Raw genomic sequence first — 22,485 nt, forward strand, 5'->3', positions numbered from 1 at the left:
CTCAAGGTCAGGGTTATTTTAGAAAAATTCATGCAATGATTTATTAGATTAGCCTCCAATTGAACTCCTATTACAACATGATTCAAATATATTCTGTCACTAATATAGTTTTCCAAAAAGTATTCAGTCTCATTCACCCCAGGCTATCCAATATGTTGAGCGTGAAAAACCCAGCAGCGTTGCAGTTCTTGAGACAAACCGGTGAGCCGGGCACCTACTACCATACCCCTTTCAAAGGCACTTAAATCTTTAGTCTTGCCCATTCACCCTCTGAATGGCACACATACGCAATCCATGTCTCAATTGTCACAAGGCTTAAAAATCCATATTTATCCTGTCTCCTCCCCTTCATCTACACTGATTTAAGTGGATTTAACAAGTGACATCAGTAAGGGCTCATAGCTTTCACCTGGATTCACCTGGTCAGTCTGTGTCATGGAAAGAGCAGGTGTTCTTAAAGTTGTTGTAGGTGTTCTTAAAGTTGTCCACTCTGTGTAGAATACGATGACTAAATTGACTGGCTCATGAAGGATTCTTTGTCTTTGTGTTTGTCTCTGGGTCTTACTCAGTGGCTCCCAGTCCACATAGTTTACATTTGGTTTATTGTGGACATTCTTCAAAAACTGGATTGTAATGTACAAGTAATATGTTTTATTTGTAATGACTGTGGTTATGTCACAAATAACACACTATTCCCTATAGTAATGCAATACATAGGGCCCATGGGGCTCTGGTCAAAGAAGCAGACTATATGTGAATAGGGAGCCATGTGAGACACATATGACCCTATATAGACAGATTAATCCATCGTGTGATGAGGACAGATGGTGAAATCCTTAATTCTCAGACTGATGGACTGTAGTCGGTTGTATTGGTCAAAATGATCAGTCCAATCCAGACTCAGTATCCAGATTATCCATTGGTCAGCTCCATAGAACACAGGAGGTCATTTTGAATGGTTCTAAGAGACTGTATTTCATTCCAGAAAATTGTTCCCTCTCTTCTAGCCTTGTTCCCTTCCCTATGTTGACATGAGACATCTGGGTATATTGGGCGCATCAGCTATAGCTTCCCCCATATTGCTTTGACCTATCCAGTCCCGTGCTATTGGCTCAGTGAAGAACAGTGAACAAGGACAGACTGAAGGAAACTACCTTTAGGAATGAACAAAAAAAACTAAAACCCATCTCAGTCCACCAGAGGCATCGAGACAGGACAAATGATGAGCGGCGCCTCGTTCCTGCCAGACTTATTGGTGCAAGGGCTGAAGAAGGGATGAATGACATCCGAGAAGCTGTCGGTGAATGTATAGATGAGCATCTTAGCGTCCACGTTATAGAAGGACACCTGTCCCTTATCACAGTCTACGTAGATCCCTATACGGTTGGGTTTGTGGTTGAGGCCCAGCGCTGTCGACGGTTCCGTTCGGAACGCGTAGTCGTTCTTATCCCGGAGACTCAGGAACCAGTAGCCGTGGGCGGGGCTTACTGTGATCTTCCCTTTCCTGTTGATGGAGTGGCTAGCCACGCCCAGGTCCCAGTCCGTCTTCCCACCCACCTCCACCTACGAATACAAATCACCCAAAGTCATAATCAATACACTACAATACAACATCATGCAATACAACAACACTGGAAGGTGAGCACATGTATATTCACATCATCCCTGGCATACAGTCCCGTCATCTATCAGGCCCCATTATGAGCCACTGTTCTTCAGCCTGATGGCTGTTGGAATGAAACCAGCCCTGCTTCTGTTCTCACCTCCCAGTAATGGCGTCCCGAAGAGAAGGCCTGGCGCCCGAGGACGCAGACCACACGGTCAAAGCGCTCGGGGCCATCCGCCACGGGCTGGTAGCGGTCCCAGCAGCGCACCTGCTTGCCGTCGTCGGAGATGAGCAGGCGTGGGTGGGCGGTGAGGGGGTCCAGGGTTATGTCCACTGAGAGGGAGAGGAGGGGAGAGGTAGAAGGGGAGGGGGGGCAGAGAGAGAGACATACAGAGGGAGAAAATGAGAGAACAGAGGCATAGAGAAAGAGGGAGAAAAAGTTATCAATCACCAATCAAGAGTTCAATCAGCAGTTTTGTGTCTATAACTAGCAGGAATGTGCTTGACACATGAACACAGAAAACATGATACAGGAAGAAGGAAGTACATACCTGCATATTCCTGCACTCTCCTCACCTCTGGATTGTAAGAGAGAGAGAGAGAGAGAGAGAGAGAGAGAGAGAGAGAGAAAGAGAGAGAGAGAGAAAGAGAAAGAGAGGTGTTAAACCATCTAATCCCTGATCAAATACTGTATGTATTATCACATGACTGGGACTTTGAGTTAATAAATGAATCAAAACCTCACTTGGTTTTGGATTTCTTCCCACTGACTGCTCTGGTTGAGGGTGTGAAAGCCAATCTGGCCAAACAAAAATACATGTAATTAAACAACGGGTGGGTCTAATCCTAAATGCTGATGGGTTAAAATCGCATTCCAGCCGGTGTCTATTCCAAAAGTTACCACCGGCTAAATCTATCACGTTAAAATGCCTATTTACTCTGTTCCATCTGACTGCGCAATCCACTGTCTCATCAGCCCAGCCAGGCACTTTATGAACTTTATCTCCACTATAAAAAGCATCTAGACATTCTTTTAGACTAACATTTAGTTTTCAACAGCGGAGATTTGTATAAACCTTGCTGTTGGTCTCTCTGACATTTTCAACAACGTTTCAATATTCAAATTGGATCTCCAGCTGTCCCATGGTAATGAAGTTGTTGGGATTCGGGATGAGACAGACAGGCAGCGTTTCTCAGCCAGTCTAAATCATGAATCAGCTGGCATTAGGTATACAGTATAGCAAGAAATGTCAATTGAAAAAAGGTAAAACGAGACGAAGTGCAGCTAGTTTGCAGTCGTTCCAGCTTCAGTTTGAAGTTATTGTGTTGTTGGCTAGGTCCTCTGAACAACAGCGTCCTGACGAGATAGAAAATGTTCTAATCCAGGTGAAATCGCGCCTCATTATCTCATTGTTGTGGATGTATCCAAATAAATGTCACTAGAAAACAGCTTAAACTAATGCTAATGCAGCTACTGTTGATATTCTGGCTGCAGTGTTTGACGTGACTGTAAGTTAGCTGTAGTTGACAAGCTAGCAAGCAAGGGATAAACGTTTCCAGCCAGTATGGCAATGGAACATTTAGAATGAACGACTGGATCGCATTCATAGATACAGAACTGAACGACTGGGTCGCGTCTCTGACAACCGAACTGATAGAATGAACGACCAGCCGGCTCGGGTAGCAACCCTAGATCTGTGTCGGCTTATATCTTGTGGAAGGATAAAATAGTTTGAATAAATTAATCAAGTTAATGCTTTTAATGAAAATATGTCAATCGTTATTTGAATATGTTAGCAACCCGTTGTATAAAAGTGACAATGCCCTCGAAGCAGGTGTTTGGAGGATATATTCATCTCGGGCCTAACAGCATCTGTGCCAATTTATCCTCCAAACACCACCATCTCGGTCATTATACCTTAATTAGACACTTTATGTATCATTGGTAACTGACACATATGGAATGGGCCTGTGCGTGTGAAAGAAACAGGAACGAATCCAAACCTGGACTTCCTACAGAGTGTTCTGGTGGAGGTGGAGAACGCAAACCTGGCAAAACAATATCATGTAATCAAATACAGTGTTATTATTAGAAACAAATGGAAAGGGATGAGTGTGACAGAAGCAGCCGTGAATTAATTAAAATCTTACTTGGACTACTTCTTCCCAGGGACTGGTCTGGTTGAGAAGGTAAATCTGGCCAAACAAATTAGAATACAGGAAATCAATTACTGCATGAATTATTAGACATATGTTGGGTCTGTGAGTGTGACAGAGACATGAATGTTATCTTGGACTTACTTGGACTATTTCTTCCGACAGCATAGTTTGGTTGAGAAAGCAAACCTGGCCAAACAAAAAATAATACATAAAATCAATACCGTATAGATTATTAGACACACGGAATGGGAGGAGCTGGGACTTTGAGTGTGACACAGGCATGAATGAAAATCATGCTTGGACTGCATCTTCCCACAGATTGGTCTGGTTGAGGTTGAGGACGCAACCCTGGCCAAACATAAGAGAATGCATTAATCAATATCAGACACATATTAGATCATAATTAACATTAAAAGATACAGATGGGATGGTACTTTGAGCATGTAGACCTTACTTGGAATATTTCTCCCCACGGATTGGTCTGTTTGAGGTTGAGGACGCAGACCTGGCCAACAAAAGACAATGCAGTGTATGGGTCTATAGGTTCTCAACTGGTTCTGCCTTGGGACCCTAAATTAACCAGGTTGTCTCAGTCACGACACAATATTTGCAATGGGAAAAATAATCAGCAAAATATATTCTGAAAAACTATTTTTAATTCTGTATTGATTTTAAATATAGCAATTATATGACAAGGGAACAACATTCCCACCTCTTTCATTGTCAATAAATACATTTTGCCCCATGTTCTTGATGAAGATTGTTAATAAACTCACTGGTTTGAGACAACAAAATCAACCAAAATAGTGCTGCTAATAGCTTTATAATGAAAATACTGTGATTGAAGACAAAGAGATTAAATTATTTAAAAAAAAATGGAAGTTCATTATCATTTATTCACACTCTCTACCTGGTTTAAGTTGTTTAAGTTCAGACTGGAGTATTTTTTTATTAAATCTTTTGTTTATTTTACTGACACACACAACCCATTCAAAACCGCTTGCGACCTAAATTTGGGTCACGACCCACCAGTTGAGAATCGATGGTCTACATCATCCTCTACATATTGTATTGTAGCCTAGTCGTGTTCATAAAGTAAAGTTAGACAGTCTCAACACTACAGTATTGTAGCCTAGTAGTGCTCATAAAGTAAAGTTAGACAGTCTCAACACTACAGTATTGTAGCCTAGTAGTGCTCATAAAGTAAAATTAGACCATCTCAACACTACAGTATTGTAGTCTAGTCGTGTTCATAAAGTAAAGTTAGACAGTCTCAACACTACAGTATTGTAGCCTAGTAGTGCTCATGAAGTAAAGTTAGACCGTCTCAACACTACAGTATTGTAGCCTAGTCATGTTCATAAAGTAAAGTTAGACCGTCTCAACGCTACAGAATTGTAGTCTAGTCATGTTCATAAAGTAAAGTTAGACAGTCTCAACACTACAGTATTGTAGCCTAGTCATGTTCATAAAGTAAAGTTAGACAGTCTCAACGCTACAGAATTGTAGTCTAGTCATGTTCATAAAGTAAAGTTAGACAGTCTCAACACTACAGTATTGTAGTCTAGTCATGTTCATAAAGTAAAGTTAGACCGTCTCAACGCTACAGAATTGTAGTCTAGTCATGTTCATAAAGTAAAGTTAGACAGTCTCAACACTACAGTATTGTAGCCTAGTCATGTTCATAAAGTAAAGTTAGACAGTCTCAACGCTACAGAATTGTAGTCTAGTCATGTTCATAAAGTAAAGTTAGACAGTCTCAACACTACAGTATTGTAGTCTAGTCATGTTCATAAAGTAAAGTTAGACAGTCTCAACGCTACAGAATTGTAGCCTAGTCATGTTCATAAAGTAAAGTTAGACAGTCTCAACGCTACAGAATTGTAGTCTAGTCATGTTCATAAAGTAAAGTTAGACAGTCTCAACACTACAGTATTGTAGCCTAGTCATGTTCATAAAGTAAAGTTAGACCATCTCAACACGACAGTATTGTAGCCTAGTAGTGTTCATGAAGTAAAATTAGACAGTCACAACACTACAGTATTGTAGCCTATTAGGGTTCATAAAGTAAAGTTAGACCATCTCAACACTACAGTATTGTAGCCTAGTAGTGCTCATAAAGTAAAGTTAGACAGTCTCAACACTACAGTATTGTAGCCTAGTAGTGCTCATAAAGTAAAGTTAGACAGTCTCAACACTACAGTATTGTAGCCTAGTAGTGCTCATAAAGTAAAGTTAGACAGTCTCAACACTACAGTATTGTAGCCTAGTAGTGCTCATAAAGTAAAGTTAGACCGTCTCAACACTACAGTATTGTAGTCTAGTCATGTTCATAAAGTAAAGTTAGACAGTCTCAACACTACAGTATTGTAGCCTAGTAGTGCCCATGAAGTAAAGTTAGACCGTCTCAACACTACAGTATTGTAGCCTAGTCATGTTCATAAAGTAAAGTTAGACAGTCTCAACACTACAGTATTGTAGCCTAGTCATGTTCATAAAGTAAAGTTAGACAGTCTCAACACTACAGTATTGTAGCCTAGTAGTGCTCATAAAGTAAAGTTAGACAGTCTCAACACTACAGTATTGTAGTCTAGTCATGTTCATAAAGTAAAGTTAGACAGTCTCAACACTACAGTATTGTAGCCTAGTAGTGCCCATGAAGTAAAGTTAGACCGTCTCAACACTACAGTATTGTAGCCTAGTCATGTTCATAAAGTAAAGTTAGACAGTCTCAACACTACAGTATTGTAGTCTAGTCATGTTCATAAAGTAAAGTTAGACAGTCTCAACACTACAGTATTGTAGCCTAGTAGTGCCCATGAAGTAAAGTTAGACCGTCTCAACACTACAGTATTGTAGCCTAGTAGTGCTCATAAAGTAAAATTAGACCGTCTCAACACTACAGTATTGGTGATATTCTCTGTTTGTCACTTGCAACAACCCAGCGAGCAAAAGTGGTAAAATCTTGACGTAATTTCAACCAGTTTTGCCCACTTTGAAACTGATAGTACTCATAGATAGAATGTATAGGAGTTCTACAACGGTCAGCCATAACTCACAGATCTCCGGCAGTCTCTTGAGCTCCTCCCGAAACCGCTCCACCATTTGATTGACAGTCAGAAGCACCGCCCCTGAGGTGAGGTCAGAGGTCACAACAGCATCCGACCAATCCCTGGTCTGAGGCGGCGTGGAGAATGTCTGAGAAGAGGAATAAAGAGAATGGAGGAATAAATGAATTAGAAAAAACAAGAGGCAAGATCATTTTAAATGAAGAGAATGGAAAGGAAAAGTACCTCACCTTGTAACTAAGGTAACTAGAGGAAAAAACGGTTTCAAAAAAGGTAGAAATTGTTGAAAAGGATGAATAAAGACGAAAAGATGTGATGAACAGAAAGAGTCTCTAACCTTGAAGAAAAGTACGTAGTCGTCAGACTGAGCTAGCTGGGTGAGGGTAGCGCTTCTCTTCCTCAGCTCAGAGATCTCCTATGATAGGAAAGAAAAGACAATAAATACTTTATTACTAATAATCCCAGAGGGAATTGGTTTGTCAACCATTGTAGCAACACAGTCACAAAGACAACAATCACCAATATCAGTAGCTTAAAAAGATAGCAACATGAATTGATTTTATTGATCACCTACTGAAGATGTAAATGAGCTGTTTAGCCAAATCTAGTACAATGCATCACATTTCGTGTGATTTAAGTTTTAATAATATTGTGTCAACTCCGCCTTCTCTGCTATTGATATGATTGTCCTCTTGATTAAATAAACAATTCTCTCTGAAATAAAACATTCACTCAAATAAAATGAATGAATAAAAAGAGACCTGCTCTAGGTCTCTGATGAGGGTCTGTCCTCGGTGCTGTGCAGCCCGCTGTGACATCTCTATCACCTCCAACAGCTCTGCCTGGCTCCTCTCCACAGAGCTCACCAGGGCAGAGAACATATGCATGCTGCCTGCTGTCTCATGCTCCGCACACACCTGGGGAGGGAGAGAGAGAGAGAGAGAGAGAGAGAGAGGTAAAGAGGGAGAGAGAGAGAGAGGGAGAGAGAGAGGGAGAGAGAGAGAGGGAGAGAGAGAGAGAGAGGGATGATGAGGGGCAGGGAGAGAGGATGGAAAGACAAAGAGGGGGGGAGAGAGAGAGGGAGAGAGAGGGAGAGAGAGAGAGCGGGAGAGAGAGAGCGATAGAGAGAGAGAGGGAGAGAGAGGGAGAGAGAGAGAGAGAGAGGGATGATGAGGGGCAGGGAGAGAGGATTGAAAGACAAAGAGGGGAGGGAGAGAGAGGGAGAGAGAGGGATGATGAGGGGCAGGGAGAGTGTGTGTGTGTGTGTACTGTGTGTGTGTGTGTCTGTGTCTGTGTGTGTGTGTGTGTGTGTACTGTGTGTGTGTACTGTGTGTGTGTGTTCCAGACACCCACCTGTATGTTCTCCAGTGATGTCCTGATGTCCTCCACCTTCTTTTCTCTCTGTGTGATCATGTCCCTCAGCTCTGCCTCTGTGATTTCCAACTGAGACTGCATACAGAAACAGACCTGAGTCAACATAATCCAATGTACTTATTCCTTATTCCTAGTATGTACATATCTACCTCTAACTCGAAGCATGTGATTAACACAATTTAAATATGTTTCAATCACCCAGTCTCTTTTGTGTAGAGTTGATTAAACTGACTATATAGCTTTGGGTAATACAGTATGTTTTCATTTCTACAGTAGTAGCATTGCAATTGGAGTACCCTACATCTCCATCAGAATTAGTTCACACACCTCTGCTCCTCCACCTCTGTCCCTCTCCCTACCTTCTTAATGAGCCACTCTCTCTTGGCTGGTATAACCTGGTGTCCATGGTGCTCTCCCTCCATGCACACTGCACACCCACACGTCTGGTCTGTCCGGCAGAAGAACTCCAGCCCCCTCTGGTGTTCAGGACAGAGAGGCGCATCGGTGAAGGAATCAGCCGGCCCGCTCAGGGTGTATCTGCGTGGGACAACAGGAGGGGCGGGGGGCGAGAGGGCGGTGGTGTTGGAGGAGAAGGGTGAGGGCGGGTGGGGGTGGAGGACGGGCGGAGGGGTTCTGGAGTTCGAAGGTCGTTGGAACCTGGTCTTCATCTCCAACAACAAATCCCCAGGCATCACACCCATCCCTGGGGGTCTTGGAGGGACCGGAGGACGCTCAACCCCGTATGACACCCCCTCATTTCCACCGCCACCCCAACCTTGACTCTCAATCCCTCCTTCAAACACCATGGCCCCCCGGTCCAATCCGTCCGCCATCTTCTTAAACTGCTCGGTGATCTCCTTCAGGGTGCGGTTGATGTGAAGTTCCGGCCTCTTCCTGAAGCTCTCCTTACACAGCGGGCACACACACGTCTTCCCTCCTCCTCCTTCAACAACAAGTTACAGTTCATTTCATTCATTCACATGGCGGAATACAATTGATCTCTGAATGGGGATGTGATGAAATAGGCCTACTAATAGGAAACAACCAATAAGATTGCATGGATGTAAGTTGTTGCATGTATTGGGCTCATGTACATACAAACAAATGTACATTTATATTTCAGGTAGTCTACAGTATATAATCCTATGTATATTTATGTTTCAGGTAATATACAGTATATAAGCCTATGTACATTTATGTTTCAGGTAATATACAGTATATGAGCCTATGTACATTTATGTTTCAGGTAATATACAGTATATAAGCCTATGTACATTTATATTTCAGGTAATAGACAGTATATAAGCCTATGTACATTTATGTTTCAGGTAATATACAGTATATACGCCTATGTACATTTATGTTTCAGGTAATATACAGTATATAGGCCAATGTAAACATACAAACAAATTTACATTTATATTTCAGGTAGTGTACAGTATATAGGCCTATGTAAACACTTATATTTCAGGTAGTCTACAGTATATACAAATCCACAATACATACCATCCCAGTAGGTGGAGATGCAGTCCAGACAGTAGCTGTGACCACAGGGTGTGGAGACTGGGTTGGTGAACACATCCAGGCAGATAGAACAGATGAACTGATCCTCAGAGAGGAAGCCACCCGGTCCGGAGAGAGCCATTCTGGGGAAAATGGTAGAGCTAGTGGTCTGGACCTCTGCTGGGGAGACGGTAAGGCTGGCTGGTAGGGCTACTGGTCTGGAGCTCTGCAGGGGAGACGGTAGGGCTACTGGTCTGTAGCTCTGCAGGGGAGACGGTAGGGCTGGCTGGTAGGGCTACTGGTCTGGAGCTCTGCAGGGGAGATGGTAGGGCTACTGGTCTGGAGCTCTGCAGGGGAGACGGTAGGGCTACTGGTCTGTAGCTCTGCAGGGGAGACGGTAGGGCTGGCTGGTAGGGCTACTGGTCTGTAGCTCTGCAGGGGAGACGGTAGGGCTGGCTGGTAGGGCTACTGGTCTGGAGCTCTGCAGGGGAGACGGTAGGGCTGGCTGGTAGGGCTACTGGTCTGGAGCTCTGCAGCTAGGGGGCAACAGAACACAAGTGTTAGGTGTCATAAAAAAGTTTGTTGAGAGGAATCTGCCCAGCCCAGAGGGAGCCTGGCTGGGGCTGGGGCTGGGGCTGGGGCTGGGGCTGGGGCTGGGGCTGGGGCTGGGGCTGGAGGCTGGGGCTGGGGCTGAGGCTGAGGCTGGGGCCGGTGAGACGCTAGGGCTGGCTGGTAGGGCTACTTATCTGGATCTCTGCAGCTAGGGGACAGGAGCTCCCAGGTATTAGGTGGATTGAGAGTGTGTGTAAATGTCCCTTTTGTTTAGGTAATGTCTGTCAGCACTGTATTACTTAACACACACACACATACACACACACACACACACACACACACACACACACACACACACACACACACACACACACACACACACACACACACACACACACACACACACACACACACACACACACACACACACACACACACTGTGTCCTCCACAAAGGAACATTTGTCTCAGTCAAGCATGGCTGCCTGTGAGATAATGTAGAAGAATGTGGTCTGTGCACTCTGACTGATGTTTACCCTAGTTAGCTCACACAGTAGGCCTGTATCTGTCACATCAGACAGGGGGTGGAATGAAGTAGGACCGGCAGCACAGAGGAGACCTCAACCAGCGCTGATACTATCGCCTATTGCAACATGGTAAAAACAACCTGGTCTGGTTGGAGAAAACAAGGATCAATAGGCCTTCAGGCTGTTGTTAGGCCACAGCCTCTGCCTGACAGGAAACATCTTTAAACATGCACTATAACTAGGCAATATGTTTAAAACACAAAATAAGACTGCTAGTAATCCTCACTTACTCGTTTGCACTCTGTAACCTAAACTGCTATTTGGGGCTCACACAATGTTACTTTCACAAATCACTACCTAGACAATGTCACTACCACACATGCTATGTCAAAACCACCCAGGCTATGCCTTGACCACCCAGCCTATGTCATGACCACCCAGCCTATGTCATGACCACCCAGCCTATGTCATGACCACCCAGCCTATGTCATGACCACCCAGCCTATGTCATGACCACCCAGCCTAAGTCATGACCACCCAGCCTATGTCATGACCACCCAGGGTATATCATGTTCGTAGTACTTATTATTATCTTTCATTTGTTTATGGTTAATGTCAGTAGCCATACTAGGGTGGCCACATGTAAAATATCCATATGCACGCACACACACACACACACACACACACACACACACACACACACACACACACACACACACACACACACACACACACACACACACACACACACACACAGAGAGAGAGCTCATGGGGTTTAAGGTGGAAGAGAGCAATACAAATTTAAATTACGTCATCATTTCTCAACGTTTGTACGGACAGATGTAGTATATTGAATCTCATTATAGAATATGCCCAAATGCATCCTCCAATTGCAACATCTGCCTATGCCTACACATATTGTCTCAAGAACAACATCTATATTTTGAATGAAGTTTGACGAAATGACCTTCTATACAGTATTTCCACCTAATACAGCTACTTACTTACTTTTGCAGCTCTTCCTCAGAAGCAAACTTGTAAGGCATAACTTTCCACTCCAAGGTTACCTGGAATTTTGCCTTTCAGGATTTGAAAAATATGATTGGTTAACCATTGGCCTATGACATGTCTTGCGCTGCACTGGGCTGCATGGCATGTCAGATCTTAAAAATGATTGAAGAACACATGTTTAACATCACCAGTAGGTTTAGGCTACCACATCCTTACGATATTATATATATTTTCATAAGCGCAACGTGACCGCAAGTGACAGGTCGGAATATTTGATCAAAATTGGGGACAAATCAGCCTTTTGTTTTATAAGTTAGTAGTGTTTGAATTTGTTGATAAAATGCATGACATGAATGACATGATTGGCTTTGTCACCCAAAGCCATACTGGTTTAAATAGAATGCACTTCTTCACTTCCTTCACTGTGTTATCTCATACTAATGTTCTCTTGCAGGAAAATCCACAGGCACTTGCCATCTCTCTTATCATGCATCTGTACCTTGAGTACTACTTCTCATCAACTATCAGGTGACTAGGCAACGTGAAATCAATGACATAATACTTCCATTTCCATCATCTATTGGATGCAGATAAATGTACAGAGCTGGCTATCAAAGACACATATTTTGTGGGACAAGACTCACAGTCACACAGGACTTAAAGTTGATAGAACTCAAAATGTGGTAGGCTCCTATATAGGCCAACACACAAGGGACCAGGGCCAGATTAATGCAGGAGATTACCAGGGCAGAAGCCCCTGGGGGTCCCAGGCCCGTGGTGGGCCCAGGCTGTGGCAGACCCAAGAGAGAGCAAAAAAAATGATTTACTTAAAAAAATATATATAATAATAAAGGAAATATATTATGTATCGATTATTTATTTTAATATTACATATCAGGGGTACTTAGCTCTTACCCTTCGAGGCCCGGAGCCTGCTAGTTTTCTGTTCAACTAAATAATTAATTGCGCCGACCTGGTGTCCCAGGTCTAAATCAAATCAAATGTTATTGGTCACATACACATGGTTAGCAGATGTTAATGCGAGTGTAGCGAAATCCTTGTGCTTCTAGTTCCAACCATGCAGTAATATCTAACAAGAAATCTAACAATTTCACAACAACTACCTTATACACACAAGTGTAAAGGAATGAATAAGAATATGTACATATAAATATATGGATGAGCGATGGCCGAAAGGCATAAGCAAGATGCAGTAGATGATATAGAGTACAGTATATACATATGAGATGAGTAATGTAGGATATGTAAACATTATATAAAGTGCCATTGTTTAAAGTGACTAGTGATACATTTACTACATCCAATTTGTTATTATTAAAGTGGTTTGAGATTCGAATCAGTATGTTGGCAGCAGCCACTCATTGTTAGTGATGGCTGTTTAACAGTCTGATGGCCTTGAGATAGAAGCTGTTTTTCAGTCTCTCAGTCCCAGCTTTGATGCACCTGTCCTGACCTCGCCTTCTGGATGATAGCGGGGTGAACAGGCAGTGGCTCGGGTGGTTGTTGTCCTTGATGATCTTTTTGGCCATCCTGTGAGAGGTGGTGACTTGCCATACCAAGTCAAATTTCTTCAGCCTCCTGCGGTTGAAGAGGCGCTGTTGCGCCTTCTTCACCACACTGTCTATGTGGGTTGACCATTTCAGTTTGTCTGTGATGTGTACGCCGAGGAACTTAAAACTTTCCACCTTCTCCACTACGTTTTACTAATGTTTTACTCACGTTGGCTGCTGTGAAGGAGAGCCCACAGGTTTTGGAAGCAAGCCGTGTCGGTGGCACTGTATTGTCATCAAAGCGAGCAAAGAAGTTATTTAGTTTGCCTGGGAGCAAGACATTGAGGTCCGCGACGGGGCTGGTTTTCTTTTTGTAGTCCGTGATTGACTGTAGACCCTGCCACATACCTCTCGTGTCTGAGCCGTTGAATTGTGACTCTACTTTGTCTCTATACTGACGCTTAGCTTGTTTGATTGCCTTGTGGAGGGAGTAGCTACACTGTTTGTATTTGGTCATGTTTTTGGTCAACTTGCCCTGATTAAAAGCAGTAGTTTGCACTTTCAGTTTTGCGCGAATGCTGCAATCAATCCACGGTTTCTGGTTGGGGAAGCTTTTAATAGTCGCTGTGGGTACAACGTCACCGATGCACTTGCTAATAAACTCGCTCACCGAATCAGCAATTACATCAATGTTATTGTCCAACGCTATCCGGAACATATCCCAGTCCACGTGATCGAAGCAATCTTGAAGTGTGGAATCAGATTGGTCTGACCAGCGTTGAACAGACCTGAGCAGACCTAGCTGGGAGCAACAAAAATGGAGTCGTGGTCAGATTTTCTGAAAGGAGGGCGAGGGAGGGCTTTGCTTGCGTCGCAGAAGTTAGAGTAACAATGATCCAGAAATTTGCCAGCCCGGGTCGCTTATTCATTGTTTTCAGATTAGCCTTATTAAAATCCCCAGCTACAATAAATGCAGCCTCAGGATATATGGTTTCCAGTTTACATAGAGTCCATTGAAGTTCTTTCAGGGCCGTCAAGGTGTCTGCGGGGATATACACGACTGTGATTATACTTGAAGAGAATTCTCTTGGTAGATAATGTGGTCGGCATTTTTGATTGTAAGGAATTCTAGGTCAGGTGAACAAAAGGACTTGAGTTCCTGTATGTTGTTATGATGACACCACGACTCGTTAATCATAAGGCATACACCCCCTTCGTCTTCTTACCAGAGAGATGTTTGTTTCTGTCGGCGCGCTGCATGAAGAAACCAGGTGGCTGTACCGACTCTGACAACATATCCTTAGTGAGCCACGTTTCCGTGAAACAGAGAATGTTACAATCTCTGATGTCTCTCTGGAAGGTAACCCTTTCTCGGATTTCGTCTACCTTGTTGTCAAGAGTCTGGACATTGGCGAGTAGTATACTCGGGATCGGTGGGCGATGTGTCTGTCTACGGAGCCTGACCAGAAGACCGCTCCGTCTGCCCCTTCTGCGGCCCATTGTCCTGGGAGGTGGACCAAACAGAGGATCCGCTTCGGGAAAGTCGTATTCCTGGTGGTAATGTTGGTAAGTTGATGTTGCTATTATATCCAATAGTTCCTCCCGGCTGTATGTAATAAAACTTAAGATTTCCTGGGGTAACAGTGTAAGAAATAATACATAAAAAAACTAAGTACTGCATAGTTTCCTAGGAACGCGAAGCGAGGCGGCCATCTCTGTCGGTGCCGGATACAGCCACAATCAGTAAATTAGAGGGGATCAATGAACAAATGCAGTGGAACTGGCTTTGAGATCCAGAGTTGAGTTCAAGGGTTATATATTATATGTACAGTATGCATGTAGTATATAATTAGTACTTTTTTACTGCAACCGCCAACCACAGGAAGACTCAGGAGCTCTCAGTGAGTGTAGACAGCCTGCTGCTGCCTGCTGCCGCTCTGATAATCATCAGATGGGGGAAGAGAAGAGGTAGGGGGCTGGCCCTGCCTTGATTGGGTAACTGATTATTAACATTCAAATAAACTGCATACTAAACTATTGTGACGGATCAATTGTGAGTTAGGGGCTGGGATCGAGCCTATAAGGGGCCCAAGAGGCACATCCTTTTTAAATAAAAATGATGTTCTTTTTTTATTTATTATTGTTTGTTTTTATCAGACCACAGGAGGCCACGCTCAATGTCGGAACTCATTTGAAAGCACTGAAGTCGGAAGTCCTTTTTTTTTCACAGCAAGAGTGGAGTTGACATAGTTATCCAATAGACTAACCGTTTTTATCACCATCCCAGAATCGTTCCGAAGTGCAATTTAAATCGCCCCAAAATGAAGATGAACCATCCAAAATTAAAATAGTCTACATATTTTGTTTAAAGTTTTGATATGCCAACATGGGTCTACTTGAGAACCTATGTCATTCACAGTCATTTAATTTGCTACTGAAGTAGATAAATGGGGCTGAGCCAGAAATTCACATGAAAAAATGGCCTGTAAAAAGGTCAACATTGTAATACTAGCGTATGTACATCTATTCTGTGTAGCCTGAATGTAGCTCTTTAGAACAGTGTGTTCCCATGAATTGCATTTTGGAACATTGACACATAACCTACTGCTTAGTGCGCATTGCTGCGCTTAACATGTGCAGAAGTAACAGCTCATTAACATTTTAAGCTAAACGCTCTAATCTCTTGCATTAGCTTTAACAGCGTATTATTATTACGTGTTTTGTATGTACAGTAGTTGTATGAATTTAGATATATCCTCCCAGAACTGTCCCAGAGTGGTTGAATCTTCCCAGACATTCCAGACATTTTATCATCACCGGGACAACAGGACACCCTTCATTTCGGAGCCCTGCCTATATACTGTAGTTAGCTACCTACGGGAGAAGTAGCTAGCTGGCTAGAAGGAGCTAGGCCTACTGTGGAATAGTACTAGGGAGATGGTCTGTGTTTTTGAGTTTACTCTACTGCTAGCTATTGTTAACTAGATATTTAAGTGACATCTATGTTGAGGCCTACTGTAGTTAGATATTGAAGGAGACACATGCAAAGTAGCTACGCCTTCCTAGTCTCAGTACTTCTACATTTTTCAGGACTAAGTTTGGGTCTCAACCTGAGACTTTCCCCACATTTACATATGCTTAGGCTTTCTTCACAAATTCACATGGCTCCTCCTGGTGTATATTTAGAGAATGGAAAAGAGCTAGCTCCAATATAATACTATCATACCAAGTCTGATGAAGTGTAGCAATTCTACAAACTAAGCACTACTGGCAAACCTACTTGTGATCCATCATGTGACAGGTGTACAATAGGCTAGTATTGGAGAAACACACACACACACAATGCACTGGCCCACATGAAAATATATGCAAAAGGCTTGCTTATTAGCTAGGACTTTATCATTTTGAGATGGACCTAGTACCTGTTCTGTAGTCCTTGAGACTTCCAAGTGGATAATGTCCAGTGTCCTGTCTTCTGTCAGTCTCCCCCTCCTCTATCTTGTTGTTCCTTGTTACACACTTTTCCCCTTTTCTCTCTTTCTGTCTTTTCCTCACTGCTCTCAACAGGTATCAAAAGTTAAACTGAGGATGTTGTCATCATGATGGAGTAACTGCAGACTTTACAGTTGGTTCCTTCCTCCCTCCCTCAGCCAATCCAACCAGCCAGACAGGTGTGCCGACCAGGTTCAGGTATGCATTTAATTATCTTTCTTTCTCTCTCTCTCTCTCTCTCTCTCTCTCTCTCTCTCTCTCTCTGTCTCTCTCTCTCTCTCTCTCTCTCTCTCTCTCTGCCTCTCTTGCTCTCTCTCTCTGCCTTTCTTGCTCTCTCTCTCTCTCTCTCTCTCTCTCTCTCTCTCTCTCTGTCTCTCTGCCTCTCTTGCTCTCCCTCTCTCTGCCTCTCTCTCTCTCTCTCTCTCCTTTTCCACACCTGTCTGACATCCTCTAAAGGATTTGTAAGGATTAACTCATGGCACTGTTCTAGCAGTACCTCTCTTTACTCTCTCGCCTAAACCCCCTTAACTAAGGTAGCATTTCCCCAGAGATGGTGGCCCCTTGACGCACACAACCGTATTACATGTGTTTACTCTTGAGTGAGAGAGTGGCGGGCGGTGTAGGTCTAATAACATATCATTAGGCTTGCCAGACACAGGCTACACCTGTTAAATGTTATCACGAGAGGTAAGGCTTTTGTGGTTCCGAGCACATTCAACTACAATGGTGTCCTGTCTTGGAGGAAAAGTACACAGAGCTTAAAAAATCTAATCAAATCCAATTGTATTTGTCACATGCGCCGAATACAACAGGTATTTGATTTGACCTTACAGTGAAATGCTTACTTACGAGCTCTTAACCAACAATGCAGTTTTAAGAAAATACCCCCAAAACAGGAAGAGATAAGAATAACAAATAATTAAAGAGCAGCAGTAAAATAACAATAGCGGGGCTATATACAGGGGGTACCGGTTCAGAGTCAATGTGCAGGGGCACAGGTAAGTCAAGGTAATTGAGGTAATACGTACATGTAGGTAGACAGATCTTACCACCCGTCTTACTGGTTCTCCTATTCAAGTCCCCTTCAGGATCCGCCTCACGGTTATGCTATTTAACATAAAGTCTAAGTGCTGTAACTGTATACTCCTTGAGTGTGCAAATAAAGAGTTAATGATTTGTAAGTCTTTGAAGAATTCTAGTAGCCACACAGACACCATACAGACACAATTAGAAGGAGAGGATTGTTAGCTCAGCAGCTGTGAGTGATGTTAGTGACGTGAGTGACATGACTGACGTGCCTTGTGTGTGAATGTGGTGCAGCAGATCAACTGACATTGACTGACAATTTCAAGTGTGTAATTTGAAAGTAGGCTAGATTTGTTTTAATGTGGAATACGACAACATTTGTGGTTTTATTCATACACATTGTCTACGTAAGAAGCCTGGTTGACCCAGCAAGTAGGCCTACAGCTTGTCCCATGGGTGTGTTCTCTTGCGCTGTCACCTGTTTTTAAGCTGCTATGACATTATGACAATAGCTAGAAGGTGCTGAATCGAACTAGACCTGAATAACCCAAATATGCACTTAAAAAACGTTTGTGTTGATCGACAAGATCACAGGTAAGTGGAAACATCACGCAACTTTCAATTTTTTTGAGAACATAAATCTGCATGAACTTAATAACAAAACGTGAAGTCATTTAGAGAATGGTGTGTGTTTGTTCAAAGGGAGGACTGACCCATTAGGCAAAGGAAGGACTGACCCATTAGGCAAAGGGAGGACTGACCCATTAGGCAAAGGGAGGACTGACCCATTAGGCAAAGGGTGGACTGACCCATTAGGCAAAGGGATGAACTACTCATTAGGCAAAAGGACTAAAGCACACTGCATTTTGGCCTACTCGGCAGAGAGCATTGTGTAATCGATCCCATGCAAATATATTTTTTCCCCTTCTGCCAACCTGTCAGGCTGATATTATTAGGCTAATGTGCGGTGACTAAAGGGCTGCCATCACCAAACCCAATGGAATTAGGCAGTATAGGCCTACAGTCAGGAGTTTTCAGTTGTTTTTACTTTGAGTGATGAGGTGCAACTTGCTGTTTTGGTGTGTGACATTAGGCGCCATCTACTTGTGATTCTTAGTACTACTACTACAATACTTTGAATAGAGAAGGATAACAGCAGGAATAGTTGTGGGGCTCATCCAGACTGATATAGACAGATAAAGGCTGATCTTTGTCTTCACACATTCATTCATAAAACCATCATGTTGCATACATGTATACGGTTTTAACCAATCAGCATTCAGTATCATTGTTTCCAGACAAATATAGTAACAGTGTCACAGAAGGACTCTCTGAGTGAGAGGTGTAGATTTTGCATCTCTCTGACTGAGTAAAGATTGATGCCAAATAAGTAAATCACTGCTAGAAAAAAACTTGTGTGTGTTTGTAAAGATACAGTATCCTCATGCAATAGATTCAAGTGAAGTACTTAAACAAGTGTGTAAATAGGCGTATTAGTTAATAATTCATGCTATATTAACCCTGAAATACACGTGTCATCGTTCAGTATTGTTAGTCATCATATACTGTAGCCTAAAGGGCAGTGATATTTAACACAGTATCATTGTATTATACTGTGCTTGACATTACTACCACAATAACGTGCAAGAAACTTGAGGAAGAAAGGCTCCAAAAAGGAAATACAAAAGAGACAGATTCTAGATCTTTCTCTAGCTCACAATTTAATTTCATCATTATCAAACATACACCAAACATCAGCACGACATGAGTAGTTCAAACATGAATAATGAGACTACACACGATGAAGAAGACATTATGTAGTGAGGAAATGATTCATTTAGATTGTATAGACTTAAACTGTCAAATCATTTAACGTAAAATTATAATACAATGACAACAAAGCCAGTTAATAAAGTATAGCCATCTTACCAAACACCAGTGTCGCTACATATAATCAAGAGATTATTATAATGTTCTACATTCATAATGAATTACATAACGTCACATATAATCAAGTGATTATTATAATGTTCTACATTCATAATGAATTACATAACGTCACATATAATCAAGTGATTATTATAATGTTCTACATTCATAATGAATTACATAACGTCACATATAATCATGTTATTCCACTGGTAGTTGTCCACAGAAACATGCTACTGTTAAAGTTACATCTGTTTCCTGCTGTTTACGTTAAGTAGACTCAGTGATATGGGAACCACAGATATTACAGAGTTGACACGATGTAAGAGGCAGCACTTGTGTTGTACCCACTCAGAACGCATGCACGTTTGCTTCACTCAATGTGATAGTTGCGTGACAACAAGTGCTGAGAAGATAAGCCTCTCGATTGGGTCATTCTGTGGAATTTGGCCAAATATGCTAAGTCTACCTTTATTACAATCCTAGTTGTTCTCCCCGCTACCCCTGCCTGCACAGAGACATGGCACCTTCCCAGCCCTGCGGAGGAAGAGGAGGGCCTGGACAGAACTGCCCATAATGGAGAAGGAGACAAGGGGTGGGGCTATTTCACACAGGTTTTCCTTATCTGAAAATATATGTATCATTGGTGCCATGATGATCGTTGGTACATAGTTGACCAGCAGCATCACCAGCATGATGGAGACGATCCTGAAAGCTCTCTTCTTCTGCAGGTTTCCCCCCTCTTTCTCCTTCCCTCCATCTCCCGGGCCAGGCTTCTTAAGAACCCTGAGAATGGAGAGGCTGCAGAACAAGTCCATTGACAGTACGGGGAGGAATATGCCCAAGTTATTGTATACAGATAATATTTTGTAGTTTATTACACCGAACACCAGAACTAAGAGCCAGACTACACCACAACACCCCACCCTGTATCTCAGGGGTTTGTACTTCAGGAAGACCACAGGGTGGACCACCGCCAGGTAGCGCTCCACACAGATACAGCACTGGAACAGAGGCCTGGCTGCAAAGACCACACCATACATGAAATTAAAAGCCAATTCCAAGGACAGGTTACGCAGTGTGAAAACGTTGAGTATCGACAACATGAACAGGAGAGTGCTGGCCATCTCCATGGAGACCAGATTCAAAGTGAAGATTTCGGACTCGATGAGACTCCACCCGCCGCTAGAGATGAGCCAGAGAGACCAGCCGTTGGCTGGCACACCGAAGGTGAAGTCTATCATCATGACAACAACGCTACCTGTAAAGCTGGGGGAGCCCAGACAATTCAACAGGCTAACAGTGCTGTTGGTTGGCTGGAGCTGGTCAGAACTGATCTCGGAGGAGTTCATTTTCTTATTATTCTGTTTGTAGCTGTTTTGAGGGAAGAGGGAAAATGACTGTTTACTCTTTTGAAGTGGATGATATGATTATTATTATTATTTTCAGCTGGGCAGGATATCTTCACAACTGCCACGTACTTGTTATGTACATGAATCACATGCAAACACTCTCTTCTCATACTGAAAATGATTTACTGGGAAACATTCTCACCGGGCTAATGACCCATGTATCCCTGATTCAAATTTCGAAGAGCCAACAGCACCCCTCGATCTGTGATCTTTCTCAACTGAAATGTACAACATTATGACAAAATATTAAAAATATTGCCTTTCAATTAATATTCTTACAACTTTTCAACTACAAACAAACTGTATATATGTTGCAAAGACATACAGTTTTGTATACTAGACCCAATCCACACATGAGAATAGGTCATCTTTAGCAGTTTGTAACAATAGTAATGTAATAATATTAAATGTATCAGCAAATAATGGTACATTATTAAACGTAGCATCAGACAGTCAGCTTAAGTAGATATTGTACAACAAACAGTCTAGGTACGCAAGACGAGTTTCTCTTCAACAGGGTGTACTAAATCACAAGTCATGTACAACAAATCAACTATTCATATTACAACATACAGCTTAATATCATGATATTAACAAGACCAAAATGTGTCAGACCTGTGTTGTGGGAACCTGTCTCTCCTGTGAGGTGTGTCACATTTACTTTACATCTTCCGGACAGAGAGGAATCACATGTCTATTAGGCAAATCCATCAACAGCCTGAACACCTGTGTGTGGGTGTTTATTTATTCCTCTGTGATGATATGTGGATTTGTGATTTTAGCAACTGGAATGGAGACGGAGAGAGAGAGAGGGGGGGGGGGGGGGGTGTTCTATATCAGTTAGCATCTCTTTGACTCCTTAGGCAGCCGGGTAGTTTCCCAGCTCTGTGGAGGTAGGTGAGGGACTGCACCAACCCACAGATTATAGTTATGTTGATGCTAACTAACAGACATACTGATGTCTGAGGTAGTCCATAAAAGGCAAATGATCTTTCAGGAGGAAAGCATCGTGGCCTAGCATCGTCCGGGTTAGGGATGGTTTGGCCACCAGGGACATCCTTATCTCATCGCACACTAGCGACTCCTGTGGCGGGCCAGGCGCAGTGCACGCTGACCAGCTCGCTAGGTTTACAGTTTCCTCTTTTCCTCTGTTTCCTCTTTTCCTCTGACACATTGGTGCGGCTGGCTTCCGGGTTGGATGCACGCTCTGTTAAGAAGCAGTGCGGCTTGGTTGAGTTGTGTTTCGGAGGATGCATGGCTCTTGACCTTCGCCTCTCCCGAGTCCGTACCGGAGTTGTAGCGATGAGACAAGACAG

At 42.9% G+C, this 22,485-nt stretch overlaps 1 protein-coding gene across 1 annotated transcript; it reads right to left on the reverse strand.

The window, feature by feature from the left end:
- Positions 1-636: 636 nt before the first annotated feature.
- LOC118936764 (uncharacterized) lies at positions 637-16,919 on the reverse strand. The gene is made up of 16 exons (XM_090187953.1): positions 16,733-16,919; positions 9,715-10,247; positions 8,568-9,151; positions 8,188-8,283; positions 7,596-7,751; positions 7,172-7,249; positions 6,826-6,964; positions 4,221-4,271; positions 4,064-4,114; positions 3,908-3,952; positions 3,758-3,802; positions 3,611-3,655; positions 2,352-2,405; positions 2,158-2,184; positions 1,764-1,939; positions 637-1,563 (listed from the first exon to the last, which is right to left on the reverse strand). Exons 2-16 carry the CDS (start codon positions 9,851-9,853, stop codon positions 1,189-1,191), a joined length of 2,061 nt encoding a protein of 686 aa, XP_090044079.1. The 5' UTR covers positions 9,854-10,247; positions 16,733-16,919; the 3' UTR covers positions 637-1,188.
- Between the last annotated feature and the right edge of the window lie 5,566 nt (positions 16,920-22,485).

This window comes from Oncorhynchus mykiss, chromosome 10 (genome assembly GCF_057628025.1).
Source record: "Oncorhynchus mykiss isolate SJ-2025 chromosome 10, ASM5762802v1, whole genome shotgun sequence".
Lineage (NCBI taxonomy): Eukaryota > Metazoa > Chordata > Actinopteri > Salmoniformes > Salmonidae > Oncorhynchus > Oncorhynchus mykiss.